General features: G+C 49.0%; 1 protein-coding gene across 1 annotated transcript; it reads right to left on the reverse strand.

The window, feature by feature from the left end:
• Positions 1-768: 768 nt before the first annotated feature.
• On the reverse strand, positions 769-17,868 carry LOC137311337 (E3 ubiquitin/ISG15 ligase TRIM25-like). Its single transcript, XM_067978618.1, has 7 exons — positions 17,545-17,868; positions 16,811-16,906; positions 15,505-15,735; positions 14,728-14,750; positions 12,392-12,525; positions 4,759-4,951; positions 769-2,139 (listed from the first exon to the last, which is right to left on the reverse strand). Exons 1-7 carry the CDS (start codon positions 17,866-17,868, stop codon positions 1,626-1,628), a joined length of 1,515 nt encoding a protein of 504 aa, XP_067834719.1. The 3' UTR covers positions 769-1,625.
• Between the last annotated feature and the right edge of the window lie 384 nt (positions 17,869-18,252).

Below are 18,252 nucleotides of genomic sequence, written 5' to 3' on the forward strand. Positions count from 1 at the left end.
CATGGTCACCTGGGACACTGATTGTAGACCCCAATTGGTGGGGCAATTTTCCTGTTTATACCTCACACACTCAGTCACTCCCTCGTGTCTGATGAAGTTAAACATCCCATAATATTACCATTTCATGTTGGTCGTGAGCCCTGGAGGAACCTTACTGTCCAATAAACTAAAAATCATTACCCCATAAACCATAGATTAAAAGTTCCCAGTCTGGTCCAATCTATCAATACATTGACTTAGTTTAGGACAGATGTGTTACCCCCCTGGGCAGTCCCAGAAGCTCTCAGCGATGCCCAGGAGACCCCGGGGGTGGAATTAGTCTCTGGTGTTAGTGCAACACGGGCGATAGTGAATGGACAGCCCATTTTACACCCCGCACGATTTCCCTTTCCACTGAAGTCAGTGTAACTCGGGCTGTCGATTCACCATCGCTGTTTTGAGCAACGGCCAAAGAACAATTTCAACCCCAGCCTCAGATTTTCAGAGCAGCTCTTTAAAGGGACCGTGACCTGTCACTGCTATCATTCACGACTGAGATTAATACAGTCACACCTGTCACTACTATCATTCACTGCTGAGATTAATACAGTCACACCTGTCACTACTATCATTCACTGCTGAGATTAATACAGTCACACCTGTCACTACTATCATTCACTACTGAGATTAATACAGTCACACCTGTCACTACTATCATTCACTACTGAGATTAATACAGTCACACCTGTCACTACGATCATTCACTACTGAGATTAGTACAGTCACACCTGTCACTACTATCATTCACTGCTGAGATTAATTCAGTCACACCTGTCACTACTGTCATTCACCACTGAGATTAATACAGTCACACCTGCCACTACTATCATTCACTACTGAGATTTATACCACGACCGTTTTGGAGCTGAAGTCGTAAAATTCTACAACTGAAGTGGACAATCAATTGTAACACCACGAATTACAAGCAAACTCACCTAAAGTTACTATTTTTAGCGTTAGTGACAGACCCTGACAAAGAAAAGCACAAAGACCCCACGGATCCTTAAAAACAGCAAAGCTCTGCGCTCCTGACATCATCAGAGGGGGCAGAACCGGGAGTGACATCATCAGAGGGGGCAGACCCGCTAGTGACATCATCAGAGGGGCAGACCCGCGAGTGACATCATCAGAGGGGGAGATCCGGGAGTGACATCATCAGAGGGCCAGACCCGGGAGTGACATCATCAGAGGGCCAGACCCGGGAGTGACATCATCAGAGGGGGCAGAACCGGGAGTGACATCATCAGAGGGGGCAGACCCACTAGTGACATCATCAGAGGGGCAGACCCGCGAGTGACATCATCAGAGGGCCAGACCCAGGAGTGACATCATCAGAGGGTCAGACCCGGGAGTGACATCATCAGAGGGGCAGACCCAGGAGTGACATCATCAGAGGGGGAGACCCGGGAGTGACATCATCAGAGGGGCACACCCGCGAGTGACATCATCAGAGGGGGAGATCCGGGAGTGACATCATCAGAGGGGGAGATCCGGGAGTGATCCAATCAGATCCAGCCAACCCGTAAGTGAAGCCACAGTGGGCTGAGAAACTGGAATTAACGTCATCCGAGTCTCAGACATCAGGATTAATTTAACAGTTTTAGGGATTTGTCCCCACAATAAAATGCTGGAAGCACGGGTTCAGTGAATGTGGTTTGAAATGTGTGTAAATGTGTCAGTGAGTCAGTGACCTGGTGAAATGACAGAGTCCCGGCCTCGTAGTCTAACTGAACTCGGATCCTGATGTTGGACGGGATCGGTGGGAGGTCAGTGAAACGATTATTTTGCCAGGCTGTGAGAGAACCAAGAAAAAAGCCCAAACACCAGGATTTACTGCTGTATCCAAGAACAGAGTCTTTCCCCTCCCTCTCGACACTCCCACACACAATCCCTATTTCCCAGCCTTGCCCATCAGTCTCCACATCCCAGGAATGGGATCCTGAGGAGAAACTCTGGGAGCAGAGGACTTGGGCCCAGTCTTTAAACCTCTCTGGGTGAGGTGGGTAGGGCTGTTCCCATTCAGTCCGTGTTACTGATCTCAGATCATCAGACAGAACCAAGTTCCAGTTTACTGTCTTTGGATCCAGGCTCATTGGTGACCTTTGCCCTAGAGAGGAGAGAAGAATCAAAGAATCATGAATCATAGAAAGGTTACAGTATGAAAGGAGGCCATTCAGCCCATCGAGTCCGAGCTGGCTCAATGCAAGGGTAATCCAGCGAGTCCCACTCCCCCACCCTGCAAATTTTTTCCTTTCAAGTACTTATCCAGTTCCCTTTTGAAGGCCATGATTGAATCTGCCTCCACCACCCCCTCAGGCAGTGCATTCCAGATCCTAACCACTCGCTGTGTAAAAAAGTTTTCCTCATGTTGCCTTTGGTTCTTTTGCCAATCACCTTAAATCTAGGTCCTCTGGTCCCTGACCGATCTGCCAATGGGAACAGTTTCTCTCTATCCACTCTGTCTAGACCCTTCATGATTTTGAATACCTCTATCAAATCTCCTCGCAACCATCTCTGTTCCAAGGAGAACAAGCCCAGCTTCTCCAGTTTATCCACGTAACTAAAGTCCCTCATCCCTGGAATCATTCTAGCAAATCTCTTCTGCACCCTCTCAATACTCCAGTTGTGGACGAACCAGTGTTTTATAAAGGTTCATCATGACTTCCATACTTTTGTACTCTATGCCTCTATTTATAAAGCCCAGGATCCCGTATGCTTATTTAACCGCTTTCTCAACCTGCTCTGCCACCTTCAACGATTTGTGCACACATACCACCAGATCTCTCGGTTCCTGTACCCCTTTTAGAGTTGTGTCCTCTAGATTATATTGCCTCTCCTCGTTCTTCCTAACAAAATGTATCACTTCACATTTTTCTGTGTTAAATTTCATCTGCCACGTGTCTGCCCTTGCCACCAGCCTGTCTATATCATCTTGAAGTCTATCACTATCCTCCTCACTGTTTACTACCCTTCCAAATTTTGTGTCATCTGAAACTTTTGTAATTTTGCCCTGTACTCCCAGGTCCAAGCCATTAATATATATCAAGAAAAGCAGTGGTCCCAGCACCAACCCCTGGGGAACACCACTGTACACCTCCCTCCAGTCCAAAAAACAACTGTTCACCACTGCTCTCTGTTTCCTGTCACTTAGCCAATTCTGTATCCATGTTGCTACTGCCCCCTTTATTCCACGGGCCGCAATCTTGATGATAAGCCGACCGTGCGGCACTTTATCAAACACCTTTTGAAAGTCCATATAAACCACATCAACTGCATTGCCCTCATCTGCCCTCTCTGTTACCTCATCAAAAAACTCCATCGGGTTAATTAAACACGATTTGCCTTTAATAAATCCGTGCTGGCTTTCCCTAATCAATCCACCCTCGTCCAAGTGACTGTTAATTCTGTCCCGGATTATCATTTCTAAAAGTTTCCCCACTGCTGAGGTTAAACTGACTGGCCTGTAGTTGCTGGGTTTGTCCTTACACCCTTTTTTGAACAAGGGTGTAACATTTGCAATTCTCCAGACCTCTGGCACCACCCCTGTATCTACGGATGTTTGGAAGATTAGGGCCAGTACCTCCCCAATTTCCACCCTTACTTCCCTCAGCAACCTAGGATGCATCCCATCCGGACAGGGTCACGTATCTACTTTAAACACAGACAGCCTTTCAAGTACCTCTTCCTTATCAATTTTTAGCCCATCTCAACGATATCTTCCTTGACTGAGACTCTGGCAACATCTTCTTGCTTGGTAAAGACTGATGCAAAGTATTCATTTAGTCCCTCGGCCATCCCCTCTGCCTCCATCAGAAGATCTCCTTCATGGGTCCTAACCTGCCCCACCGCAAGAGATTGGTCAGACTGGGTTATTCCACTCAGATCAATGATTGACAGCTGCAGGGTGGGAGTGTCAGTATTTCCCAGACAGTGTCAGCCCCATATTACCTCTTAGACTGGATTCATCCCATGTTAAATCAATGGCCTTCAATCAGAATCCCTGTTAAATAGCAGTGTGTGGGTCACAGTGCTGTACACTCAGTGCAAACACTGCAGTGGAGACACACAGTAGCAGTCAGTTTAATCACACAAGCCCCTGGCACTGTGCTCACGTTCTCCCAGACACAATGGAGGGGATTCACCTGTACACAACACATCCCACAGACTCACAGTTCCAGCCCCACAATCTCAGCACCGGCTGTACTGGGAACACACAGCTCACAGGAGTGTGCCCTGGGCTCTCTCCCTCCTGTTACTGTTCCATCCTGAATACAGGAGTGTGCCCTGGGCTCTCTCCCTCCTGTTACTGTCCCATCCTGAATACAGGAGTGTGCCCTGGGCTCTCTCCCTCCTGTTACTGTTCCATCCTGAATACAGGAGTGTGCCCTGGGCTCTCTCCCTCCTGTTAGTGTCCCATCCTGCCCACAGCTTGATTAAAGCCTCCATCAGTTTACAAACAGTACCGCGGATTCACCTGAGAATTCGGATGAATCTTATGCCCCTTCCGTTAGTCCCTGTTCACTGTGAGTTCCCCAGGACCCCCCTCCAGCCCTGAGTCTGAGACTCGGACCAATTCCGAGTTGTGGAGAGGAAAGAGGTGCAGGAACTCGACCCTCGAATCCTCTGAGCTAAACCCTGACTGAAGAAACACCAGAGAAAAACAAAGAGTTGAACAGAAATGAATCACTGCCCCCGTGATCCTTGTGTAAGATTATAAACAGACCTTGGGATATTCCCGCTCTTCCCGTGATCCCAGTCGACAGCTGGAGGACATTCCCTGGGACAGGGGCTGCCCCAGAGGTGCTGTGTGGGGGAGGAGTTACATTCGATGGGCCCCTGTATTCGGTGGAAGCTGGCACTGTAAACAAAGCACACGGTGATTGGGAATTGTGACCCAGCGAGGTCCAGCCTCCTTCATATTACTGGATGGTGGGGTTATATAGTCTTTACATTTCTCTGTAATTAAATATTAGCAGATCCCCCGTGGCATTGCTCACACTCAGCGGGCCAGGCAGCATCTGTGGAGAGAACAAACAAGTCCATGCTTCGGGCGTTGACCCTTTCATACGTCGGGGTCAAAGTTCCTCGGGGGTTCCGCAGGGTCACTGCCATTTCCAGGGGTTCCCTCTGCCCACCCCTTACAAGGCCACTGATGGCGAGGGTGCAGAGCCTGAGACAGGGACTCAGTACCCCAGGATATCCCACTGTGTTTGGCCCTGCCAGGACCCAGACAATCAGCGGAGGCCGGTTCAGTGAGTGAGTCGAGGTGTACCGGTCTCCCGAGGGGCAAACGTGTACCCCTGAAGAAAAGGCCCACGGCCTGAGCAACCCCAGCCCAGGGGCGGGCGGGCACGGCAGGAGTGGTCTGGGCACCCACTGGCCCCGTGTAAATTCGGAGCCTCGCTGACCTCGCAAACTCCAGCAGGAGCAGGAGGGCCGGGATCTCCACCCACTGATTCCCATATCTGGGTATTTCTGGAATGGGTGGGTGGGTTTCTGAAGTGCCTGGTGTTACACTGGAAGCTGTTGTTTCTCTAGACACCTGCTGCCTGTTCGAAGCAGACCGGATTGTTTGAGCCAGTAATTAAGGTCAGAGCTTGTGGAGTCTGGGGACAAGCAGCAGAATGGATCGCAAGCTGGATACAGAACAGAAAACAGAGAGCAGTGATAAAGGTAGTTACTCAGACTGGAGGAAGTGGACAGTGGTGTTCCACAGGGATCGGTGCTGGGACCACTGATGTTCATTGGAAATACAATCTCTAAACTTGTGGATGACAATAAATTCAGGGGTATCGTTAATACTGAGGAGGACTGCGACTAAGGACAGGAAGATGTTAATAAACTTGCAGAATGGGTGTGTAAATGGCCAATGAATTTCAATATCGATAAGTGTGAGGTGGTGCGTTTTGGTGGGAGGAATGAGGAGGCCACATTCTCCTTGGAAAATAAGAGTCTGAATGGGGTCGAGGAGCAGAGGGACTCAGGTGCACAAATTCACAAATCATTCAAAGTGACGATGCAAGTTAACAAGGCCATAAAAATCGCAAACAAAGCACCATGGTTCATTTCTAGAGGAATAGAATTGAAAAGCAGGGAAGTTATGTTAAACTTGTATCGAACCTTGCTTAGACCACTCAGTACAGTTCGGGCCTCCATATTACAAAATGGATAGAGAGGCACTGGAGAAGGTGCAACAAAGATTTACCAGGATGACACCAGAACCGAGATGTTTTCACTATCAGGAAAGGCTGAACAGGCTGGGGCTCTTTTCTCTAGAAGAGAGAAGGCTGAAGGGTGACCTTTTTGAGGTCTTTAAAATTATGAAGTGATTTGATAGGGTGGATGTGGAGAAGATGTTTCCACTTGTGGGGTCGTCCAAAACGAGGGCCACTAAATATAATATAGTCACTAATGAATCCAACACAGAATTCAGGACAAACGTTTTTACCCAGAGAGTAATTAGAATCATAGAATCATTACAGCACAGAAAGAGGCCATTCAGCCCATCGAGCCTGTGCCAGCTCTTTGTAAGAGCAATCTAGTTAGTCCCATTCCCCCGCTCTTTCCTGGTAGCTCTGCAAATTTTTTCCCTTCAAATATTGATCCAATTCCTTTTTGAAAGTCACTATTGAATCTGCTTCCACCGCCCTTTCAGGCAGCACATTCCAGATCAGAACTACTCGCTGCGTAAAAAAGCTTTTCCTCACGTTGCCTTTGATTCTTTTGCCGATCACCTTAAAATTAGAATGTGGAACTTGCTACCACTTGGAGTAGTTGAGGTCAAAAGGACAGAGGCCTTTAAAGGGAAGCTAAATAAGTCCATGAGGGAGAACGGAATAGAGGATATGCTGATAGGGTGAGACGAAGCAGGGTGAGAGGAGGCTCGTGTGGAGCATAAACACCAGCACAGACTAGTTGGGCCGAATGGCCTGTTTCTGTGCTGTAAGTTTTATGTATTTGTAAGTTTTATGTAATTCTATGTAATTCGAATGGTAACCTCAGGATTATTAGCCGAGCCACGTGCTAATTGGCATCGGGACAAACGGATCAGGAAGGTGAACATGTGGCTGAAGGAGTGGTGTGGGAAGGAGGGGTTCCATTTCATGGGACACTGGGACCAGTACTGGGACAGGAGGGAGCTGTACCACTGGGACAGGAGGGAGCTGGACCACTGGGACAGGAGGGAGCTGGACCACTGGGACAGGAGGGAGCTGGACCACTGGGACAGGAGGGAGCTGGACCACTGGGACAGGAGGGAGCTGGACCACTGGGACAGGAGGGAGCTGGACCACTGGGACAGGAGGGAGCTGGACCACTGAGACAGGAGGGAGCTGGACCACTGGGACAGGAGGGAGCTGGACCACTGGGACAGGAGGGAGCTGGACCACTGGGACAGGAGGGAGCTGGACCACTGGGACAGGAGGGAGCTGGACCACTGGGACAAGAGGGAGCTGGACCACTGGGATGGACTCCACCTGAACCGGGCTGGGACCAAGGTCCTAGTGGAAAGGATAAACAGGGTGCGAAGATGTCTTTGTTCAGAAGTGTGCACAATGTCACACTGTTGAAACTGGAGGCAAACACAAGACTGGGCCAATCCTGTCGGACTTATTTGGACACAAGACTGGCCAGGCTGAAGGATTTTCTTACACAGAAGCAAATAAAAACAAAGGTATTACCTGGGGTGAGGACATACTCAGAGAGCACCTGGAGAATCTGAAGAAATATATCCCAGGAACAAACATGATTTTTACAGGTCTCCGGAAGAAGAGTGATTGTGAAGACTTGAGAGCTGACCTTAAACCTGCCACAGCCAAGTAATGTTCAACCACAGCATCTGCTGCCTTTATTTATTTAAAAAGGGCTTTAAATTAATATACTGGGGGGAGGTCTCAGTCAGAAACAATAGTAAAATGATAGGTTAATGATTGATAAAAGGGATAAGAGCAGAGTTCAGGTTATAAATAGTGATAGAGACACTCCAGGTGAAGGGAACACTGAAATAACTAAAGTCGTTACAGCAGGAGTGAGAAATAAGAAACGTGTTAAATTACACAAAGTGAGAAAGGCAGCAACAGGGCAGAAGGTCAGGTTCGGGTCTTTTGCCCAAGTAAGGGTTTTATTTACTAATGCACGGAGTACAAGAATTAAATTGAGTGAATTAGAGGCTCAAATGCAGCTTGGGAAGAGCAGAGTGGCTCAACTCAGAAAGGTGGTGAATTTCTTGAGCGCATTCAAGATAGTTTTCTGGAACAATATATTCTAGAACCATCAAGAGGACAGGCCATGCTAGATTCAGTAATGAGTAATGAGCCAGACCTAGTTTATGATCTAACAGTAAGGGAACATTAATCAAACAGTGATCATAATATGATAGTTGACATTACATAATATAAATGTTAGGTTTGAAAAGGAGAAACTTAACCCAGTTACTAAGATTCTAGATTTTGATCAGGCTGACTTTAATGGGATGAGAGAGACTGACGACAGCACACTGGTCAAAACTGTTATCTGGTAAAACGACAGATGATCAGTGGGAGGTGTTCAGAAAAAGATTTGAGCTTAATACAGGATCTGTATAAACCCCGAAGGAGCAAGAGCTCAACTTACCAAATAAAACAGTCACGGTCAACAAAAGAGGTGAGAGATAAGATAAAACTAAAGGGAAGAGTAAAGTGTAGATCCAGGGGACTGGGAGAGATTTGAAGAACAGCAAAGGAAGACAAAAAAGATAGTGAGAGCTGCAAAAAGAGAGAATGAAAACAAACATACGAAGGATATCAAGATTAACACAAAAAGATTTTACAATTATATTAGAGAAAGGGTAGACAAGGGGAATGTGGGCCCTTTAAAAATAGATGCAGGTAATATTGCAAATGAAAATAAGGAAATGGCAGACTTGTTGAATAATTACTTTGTGTCAGTCTTCACCACCCTAAATATTCACTCCCTTCACCACCGGCGCACAGTGGCTGCAGTGCGTACCATCCACAGGATGCACTGCAGCAACTCGCCAAGGCTTCTTCGACAGCACCTCCCAAACCCACGACCTCTACCACCTAGAAGGACAAGAGCAGCAGGCGCATGGGAACAACACCACCTGCACGTTCCCCTCCAAGTCACACACCATCCCGACTTGGAAATATATCGCCGTTCCTTCATCGTCGCTGGGTCAAAATCCTGGCACTCCCTCCCTAACAGCACTGTGGGAGAACCTTCACCACACGGACTGCAGCGGTTCAAGAAGGCGGCTCACCACCACCTTCTCAAGGGCAATTAGGGATGGGCAATAAATGCCGGCCTCGCCAGCGACGCCCACATCCCATGAACGAATAAAAAATAAATGTTCCCTATTTTTATTAATGACTTTGATAACACAATAAAGGGCCTTATATCCAAATTTTCCAATGACACAAAGATTGGAGGCATATTAAATAGTGGAGACAGGATCATAAAATTATAAAGAGACATTGATAGATTAAGTGAGTGGGCAAAACTGTGGCAGATGGATTTCAATGCTCATGAGTATAAGGTCATCCATTTTGGTCCAAAACAGGATCGATGTGAGTATATTTAAACGGTGAAAAGCTGGAGCAGTGGAGGTCCAAAGAGATGACGGGGTCCGTGTAAACAGATCACTGAAATGTAGTCGTCAGGTCCAAAACATAATCAAAAAGGCGAATGGAATGTGAGCCTTTATAAGTGGAGGACTGGAATATAGAGGGGAGGGAGTTTTCCTACAGCTGGACAAATCCCTGGTTAGACCACATCTGGAGTACTGGGTACAGTTCTGGGCACCGCACTGAGAAAGGATATATTGGCCTTGGAAGGAGTGCAGTGTCGATTCACCAGAATATTACCAGGGCTCCAAGGGTTAGATTATGAGGAGAGATTATATAAACGAGGCTTGTATTCCCTGGAGGTTAAGGGGTGATTTGATTGAGGATTTTAGGATTTTGAAAGGAATTGATCGGGTCGTTAGAGGGAAATTTTTTCCACTGGTGGGGGAGTCTAGGAAAAGGGGACATGACCGTAAAATCAGAGCCAGGCCAATCAGGAGAGAAGTTAGCAACTCATCATTTTAAATCTGAGATCGATAGATTTTTGCTCACCAAGGGTATTAAGGGATAAGGAGCCAATGTGGGTGGATGGAGATAGGATACAGATCAGCCATGATCACATTGAATGGTGGAACAGGCTCGAGGGGCTGAATGGCCCACTCCTCTCTGTAATTAATGAGATAAGACGACAGTGAGTCTGTGTGAGTGACCAGTGTCCATGTGTCAGTATTATCATCTCCTGGTATTGCAGGTGCTGGGTGTCATTGCAGATTGACATGGTTGCTGCCACTGTGTGGTTTGTGCTGATTCTGATTGACAGTTCTAGTAACGACCCAGCTGGGGGGGAAGTGTGACAGCTGCTGCTGTTTGCTTTAATTCACCTGTGTACTGTTTAACCCCACGTTACAGCACTGAGCTCTGTGGAGACTGAGCACCAGAGTTATAAAGACTCGGAGAAAAGGGCAGCAAATACTCAAAAACACTTGTTCTGTTGGACCCAGGAAGCCAATCGATGTGTGGGAACAAGTTAAGTCCTGTTTTGTGAACTCATCCACTGATTGGCTCTTGCTTCTGTATAGTTTTGCTTCATGATAAATACTAATTACTGTTTTTCACCCGTACAGAAAACAAAACAGACCGACTGTGTATTGTGTGGTGAACCAGACAGCACGGGTGTGACAGACCCTAACACAGTGAAACTGACGGGGCAGGTATTACAGTCGGTGAAACCGACAGGAAAACGGGGTGTGAATTACAGAGTGAAACAGATCAGTCAAGTATTAGAGAGTGGAACAGATAGGGCGGGTATTAAAGGGAATGGAATAGAGAGTCACAGTAATACAGAGAGTGAAACAGACAGGGCAGGGATGGGAACAATTCAATAAATAAATCCTTTTGATGCCAACTGTGGGAACAGTCAATGTTCCTTAAATCAGTCAGTATCAGGACTTCCATTGATTTCAATCTCTCTCTCTCTCTCTCCCTATCTGTTTATATTTGTGTATTTATTGATTGTGTCTATATCTATCCGAGTCTATGTGTGTCTCTGTGACAGGACATGTGTGTCTGTGTGAGTCTCTGTGACAGGGCGTGTGTGTCTGTGTGAGTCTCTGTGACGGGGCGTGTGTGTCTGTGTGAGTCTCTGTGACAGGGCGTGTGTGTCTGTGTGAGTCTCTGTGACAGGGCGTGTGTGTCTGTGTGAGTCTCAGTGACGGGGCGTGTGTGTCTGTGTGTCTGTGTGACAGGGCGTGTGTGTCTGTGTGAGTCTCTGTGACGGGGCGTGTGTGTCTGTGTGAGTCTCTGTGACAGAGCGTGTGTGTCTGTGTGAGTCTCTGTGACAGGGCGTGTGTGTCTGTGTGAGTCTCTGTGACAGGGCGTGTGTGTCTGTGTGAGTCTCTGTGACAGGGCGTGTGTGTCTGTGTGAGTCTCAGTGACGGGGCGTGTGTGTCTGTGTGAGTCTCTGTGACGGGGCGTGTGTGTCTGTGTGAGTCTCTGTGACAGAGCGTGTGTGTCTGTGTGAGTCTCTGTGACAGGGCGTGTGTGTCTGTGTGAGTCTCTGTGACAGGGCGTGTGTGTCTGTGTGAGTCTCTGTGACAGGGCGTGTGTGTCTGTGTGAGTCTCAGTGACGGGGCGTGTGTGTCTGTGTGTCTGTGTGACAGGGCGTGTGTGTCTGTGAGAGTCTCTGTGACGGGGCGTGTGTGTCTGTGTGAGTCTCTGTGACGGGGCGTGTGTGTCTGTGTGAGTCTCTGTGACAGGGCGTGTGCGTCTGTGTGAGTCTCTGTGACGGGGCGTGTGTGTCTGTGTGAGTCTCTGTGACAGGGCGTGTGTGTCTGTGTGAGTCTCTGTGACAGGGCGTGTGTGTCTGTGTGAGTCTCTGTGACGGGGCGTGTGTGTCTGTGCGAGTCTCTGTGACAGGGCGTGTGTGTCTGTGTGAGTCTCTGTGACAGGGCGTGTGTGTCTGTGCGAGTCTCTGTGACAGGGCGTGTGTGTCTGTGTGAGTCTCTGTGACAGGGCGTGTGTGTCTGTGCGAGTCTCTGTGACAGGGCGTGTGTGTCTGTGTGAGTCTCTGTGACAGGGCGTGTGTGTCTGTGTGAGTCTCTGTGACAGGGTGTGTATGTCTGTGTGAGTCTCTGTGACAGGGCGTGTGTGTCTGTGTGAGTCTCTGTGACAGGGCGTGTGTGTCTGTGTCTTTGTGAGTTCCTGAATTATTTTGGATATTCCCAGCTGTCTGAACACAACTAACCCGACCTGCTCTCAGTCCCTTATATTGGAGAAAAGCTGCACGTTCTTACCAATGATTCCCAGTATGTCTGAGTGATACTTTTCCGATCCATTCAGCCTCTTCTGGATAAGTTGAGATATATTGGACAGGTTCAGGGTGAGCGCTGGAACATCTGGGTCTGTGACTCTCTGAGTCTCAGTCACTCTGGAATGAAAGAGGAGAGAATGTTTTTATCAGTGGGGACATTTCAGATCAGAAACCCAGAGGGGAACGAGTGATCAGTGCAACAACCTGCACCCCTTCTAATGCTCGTACTGAGACCCCACAGCAACCCATCCTGAAAATGGCAGAATCCCGGGATTTGCAGTCTCCCTGCATTCACACTGATCTCCACACGTGCAGTGGGATCCTGGTTTGCTGCCACTTCAGCTCAGTTTGTGATTTTCAAAGCCGTCTGTGTTCAGTCCAGTTTCTCTGTACTGGAGTCCTCATCTTTCCATTATTAATAATTATTATTATCCCGAGGGTCTCCAGTCTGTGCTCCCCCCTCTCTGCAGGATCACACTCTCTACAATCATGTGAAGTGAGGAGAGGAGAAGGAACAGCCTCCCAGGTAGAGGTAGACGTAGAGAGGAGGAGAGGTGGACGTAGAGAGGTGGAGAGGTAGACGTAGAGAGGTGGAGAGGGAGACATGGAGAGGAGGAGAGGTAGACATGGAGAGGTGGAGAGTTAGACATGGAGAGGAGGAGAGGTAGACATAGAGAGGAGGAGAGGTAGACGTAGAGAGGTGGAGAGGTAGACGTAGAGAGGTGGAGAGGTAGACATGGAGAGGAGGAGAGGTAGACGTAGAGAGGTGGAGAGGTAGACGTAGAGAGGTGGAGAGGTAGACATGGAGAGGAGGAGAGGTAGACATAGAGAGGAGGAGAGGCAGACGTAGAGAGGTGGAGAGGTAGACGTAGAGAGGTGGAGAGGTAGACATGGAGAGGAGGAGAGGTAGACGTAGAGAGGTGGAGAGGTAGACGTAGAGAGGTGGAGAGGTAGAGGTAGAGAGGTGGAGAGGTAGACGTAGAGAGGTGGAGAGGTAGAAGTAGAGAGGTGGAGAGGTAGACGTAGAGAGGTGGAGAGGTAGAAGTAGAGAGGTGGAGAGGTAGAGGTAGAGAGGTGGAGAGGTAGACGTAGAGAGGTGGAGAGGTAGACGTAGAGAGGTGGAGAGGTAGACATGGAGAGGAGGAGAGGTAGACGTAGAGAGGTGGAGAGGTAGACGCAGAGAGGTGGAGAGGTAGATGTAGAGAGGAGGAGAGGTAGACATAGAGAGGAGGAGAGGTAGACGTAGAGAGGTGGAGAGGTAGACATAGAGAGGTGGAGAGGTAGACATAGAGAGGTGGAGAGGTCGAGGTAGAGAGGTGGAGAGGTAGACGTAGAGAGAAGGAGAGGTAGAGGTAGAGAGAAGGAAATGTTTAGGGGGAGAATTCCAGAGCTTCGGGCCTAGAAAGCTGAAAACACGACTGCCGATGGTGGGGTGAAGCAAATCGGGGATGCACAAAAGGACAGAATTAGTGGAACGCAGAGTTCTCGGAGAGTTGTAGGGCTGGAGGAGGTTACAGAGACAGGGAGTGACGAGGCCATGGAGGGAATTAAAACAAGGATGAGAATTTTAAACTCGAGGCGTTGCTGGACCGGGAGTCAATGTCGGTCAGTGAGCAGAGGGTGATGGGTGAACGGGACTTGGTGCGAGTTAGGATACGGGCAGCAGAGTTTTGGATCAGCTGAAGGTCATGGCGGGTGGAAGATGGGAGGCCGGACAGGAGAGAATTGGAAAAGTCGAGTCCAGAGGTAACAATAGCACGGATGAGGGTTTCAGCAGCAGATGCTGAGACAGGTGATATTATGGGGTGGAAGTAGGAGGTCTTGGTGATGGAGAGGAAATGGGGTCGGAGGCTCAGCTCAGGGTCAAATAGAACGCCGAGGTTGTGAACAGTCTGGTTCAGACTCAGACAGTGGCCAGGGAGGGGGATGGAGTCGGTGACTAGGGAACGGAGTTTGTGGTGGGGACTGAAGACAATGGCTTCGAACTTCCCAATATTCAATTGGAGGAAATTTCACCTCATCCAATACTGGATGTCGGACAAGCAGCGTAACAAATCAGATGCTGTGGAGGGGTCGAGAGAGGTGGTGGTGAGGTAGAGCTGGGGGTCGTCAGTGTACATGTGGAATCTCCCATTTCCCACAGGCTGCCTGAGCCAATAACCCCTCAAACCACAGTTAAACATCACTCAATATTCCCAGCATTTGAAAGCACCTTATCTGGGAAGGTTTCCAAGCGGTGATTCTACTTTCACTCTTCTCCCAGATATAGGGGAAGGTTCCCTATCAGCAGCAGGTACTGTATGACTGAGAGGAACTTACCTGGAAAGGAGCTGCTTCGAGTTCTGTGAATAAAGAGAGGAGATCAAATCAGTCAACGAACAAATCAACACCCAATGGAACCAAAGAGGGAATTTGGGATTGAGAGTAAAGAGTTCAGTGTATAACAGTAGGTGGGGCCAGTCACAGGAATGGGCAATAATCCCACATTTCACTGCACTCCATCCTGGGGCAGCGCCAACACTCCGAGGGCAGGGCTGAGGGGGCAGCACCAACACTCCGAGGGCAGGGCCGAGGGGGCAGCGCCAACACTCTGAGGGCAGGGCTGAGGGGGCAGCAGCAACACTCCGAGGGCAGGGCTGAGGGGGCAGCGGCAACACTCCGAGGGCAGGGCTGAGGGGGCAGTGCCAACACTCCGAGGGCAGGGCCGAGGGGGCAGCGCCAACACTCCGAGGGCAGGGCTGAGGGGGCAGCACCAACACTCGCAGGGCAGGGCCGAGGGGGCAGCGCCAACACTCCGAGGGCAGGGCTGAGGGGGCAGCGCCAACACTCCGAGGGCAGGGCTGAGGGTGCAGCACCAACACTCCGAGGGCAGGGCTGAGGGGGCAGCGCCAACACTCCGAGGGCAGGGCTGAGGGGGCAGCACCAACATTCCGAGGGCAGGGCTGAGGGGGCAGCGCCAACACTCCCAGGGCAGGGCCGAGGGGGCAGCACCAATGCTGGGCCCCACCAACAATCTTCAAACAATTCAGCCCTCTCACCAGCCTCACAGAAACGCCCCATTCCCCAGACATGGCCCTGTTTATATTGAAGATGTACCTGAATAAAGGAGAGATGGTCCCTCTGTACCAGACTCTGGGTTTCTCCATCTATTAATGTAATCTGTTCCATCCTCTTGTTTAATGCTTCAGAGCAGCTTCTAATCTGTGAGAGAGCTCGGAGCCCCTCCTCATCGATCAGTTTCAGTGCGTATTCTTCATCTTCTTCCAGCTGTCTCCTCCATTCAGAGAAGCTCTTCGATAGCTTTCCTTTCAGCTCATTGATTCGTGTCTGAAACCCAAACCAACTCTCATTTCAAACGGCCCTTCCACACAGCTCTTACCCTGAGCACACGGCACTTTCCAGGGACGGGACAGTTTGTTTCGATCACTACTCGATTACCCGTTAAAGATAGACAAGCAGTGGGGGAGGGTCTACTGGGAGAGAAAACAGAGTTTAACGAGTGTGGCCTTGAGCCTTGAGTTTAATAGAAAGAGCACTGTATTTAGACTGTGTATGGCACTGCCACCTGGTCCATCCACAACTGGAGTGATGGGTCCAGTTTTGGTGCCCACACCTGGTGAAGGAGATTGAGACTCTGGAGAGGACGGTGGCCAGAATGACACGTAGTCTGATGGATTTTAGTTCTGAGGATCGGCTCCAAGAGGGAAGGCGATTTCGAGAAAGGCAGGCCGAGAGGGACATGATTGAGGTTTTTAAAATGATCGAGGGATTATTGGACTCACTCGTTGGGTGAGGTACTTGAGATGGATCAGGATGGTCGGACTCGAGGGCCTGTGTATAAAATCCATAGGCACAGAGTTAGGTTAGACCCCAGAGTCCTCGATCTCTGGAACAGACTCCCTGAACATGTCGGGGGTATGGAGTCACTCCCACCCTTTAAAAGGGAGCTGGGGAGGAATTTCCCAGAGTTTGTCCTGAATTGTCTGCAGGTGTTTTTTCTCTCTTCTGTTTGCCATTCCCAGGTGAGTACATGGTTCGGGGTGGATCAGTGGTGTGTGTGATTGAACCCTGTCTGCCTGGGGCAGGCTCGCTGGGGCTAATGTTCTTTTCGACCTCTTCCTTTCGATGTTCATCTGATACAGGCTTCAGGGCAAGTCTCCAACTCCCAGCCTCTGACTGTGTCTGTTTCAGGAAATCCAGTGCCCAAGTGATGTAATAATATTCCCTGGGAGGTGCAGGGAGAGTTAAGCAGCTCCCCCTCACATCAAACACACGGGGAACTCAGTGTAATCAGTGACTCGGCCCCAACACAACCAGCCTGGTTTGGAAGGCCTGTTTCTGATGTGCTCATTGACTCAGTGGGGAGAGAAACCCTTTCTAAATCCAGTCCCACTTTACCCACCTTTATTTCAGCTTCTGATCTCTCCAAGTCTCGCTGTTTGCTGGAACAATTCTGCTGGACTCCCCGAAGACTCTCGATTTCTCTCTCCAATTCTTCCTGTAAAGGCAATTGGAAAGTGTTTAAAAGGGATTCAAACTGGAATGTAAAAGGGAAATGATTCCGTTCTAGGAGTGACCCCACTGGGAGTGGATAGAAAGTAGTTTTGGGGATTCTCAGTGTCTGGGCCCTGAGCAGAAATATTCCCTTCTGTGACTCTCAGTAAAGAGGCGCTCCCTGCCCTGTATAAACTGAGGAACCACACACACACCGGCTTCTTTTCACACTGACTCACCGTGTGCTGCATTTTCACACGGACTCAGCTCCTCCATTTCCAGGAATCAGCCGAGGGGAAAGGGAGACAGACTCAGTCACACCAGCATTTCTCAAACACCAATTCCCTCTTGTTGTGAGAAACAGTTTCTCCCCCCAGCCCCTGAGTCTCCCCCCGTGGGTGTCCCTCACTCCCCCCACCGGTGATGGTCCTCTCCCTGCTGGTCAGATGGCAGAATACCCCAGCGTTACACAGGGCTACAACATGCTCTGCTCTAAAAACAAACAGCTGTAAACCCAGACCTGGGGCAGCAAGAAAACACTGGGCGAAATCAGCACTGTCTGCAATCAGTTCTAATTAATGTTGGTCATTAACAGGAAAACTCTCCCTCACTGTATTTAATATCAGGAATTGTGTCACTCACCTTAATTGCAGCTTGTGCCTCATCCAGGCTCAGCAGTGTGTGGGATTTATGTTTCCCTATTATCGTACAGGAAACACACACATACTCTGCATCATCTTCACAGTAGTATTCAAGGACCTTCTTATGGTCAACGCACTGCCTGTCTGTAAGATCAGCCACAGGTTCGATGAGGGTGTGTCCACTGAAGGCCTTGTTCAGCAGATGTGGTTTTAAATGACTGGAGCAAAATGATGTTTCACATTTCAGACACGTCTTCACAGCTGGGGATGGATTCTCGACACAGTAATCACACACGACATGGGCTGAATAAGCTCCAGGCTCCATCCCTACAGCACCTGAAGCAGCTTTCACACAGCACAAGAGAGACTGAGGAACCAGAGCAGGAAGTGAAATTCTTATAAACACCCGGTGTAGGGAGTGACGATGTTAGTTTCACTTTCATGATTCACTCTGTCTGAAGATTAACCCTTTCAGTCCTGCAGTAGCAGGTCAGAACCAAAATCAGAAACACAAGATTACAATTTTACAATCTGTAGCCAGAATACAGCAAACTGGGCTCAGTAAACACAAGCCGAAAACTAATCAGCTCAGACCAGACCCAAAATGGTTTAAGAAACAAATTAAAACTGATATAAAGAGGGAAAAATAAACGTTACAAATCCTGCAGAGAGGAAGGTGAAGGAGATCTCTGGGAGGAATAGAAAAATA

This window comes from Heptranchias perlo, unplaced genomic scaffold, assembly GCF_035084215.1.
Source record: "Heptranchias perlo isolate sHepPer1 unplaced genomic scaffold, sHepPer1.hap1 HAP1_SCAFFOLD_330, whole genome shotgun sequence".
NCBI lineage: Eukaryota > Metazoa > Chordata > Chondrichthyes > Hexanchiformes > Hexanchidae > Heptranchias > Heptranchias perlo.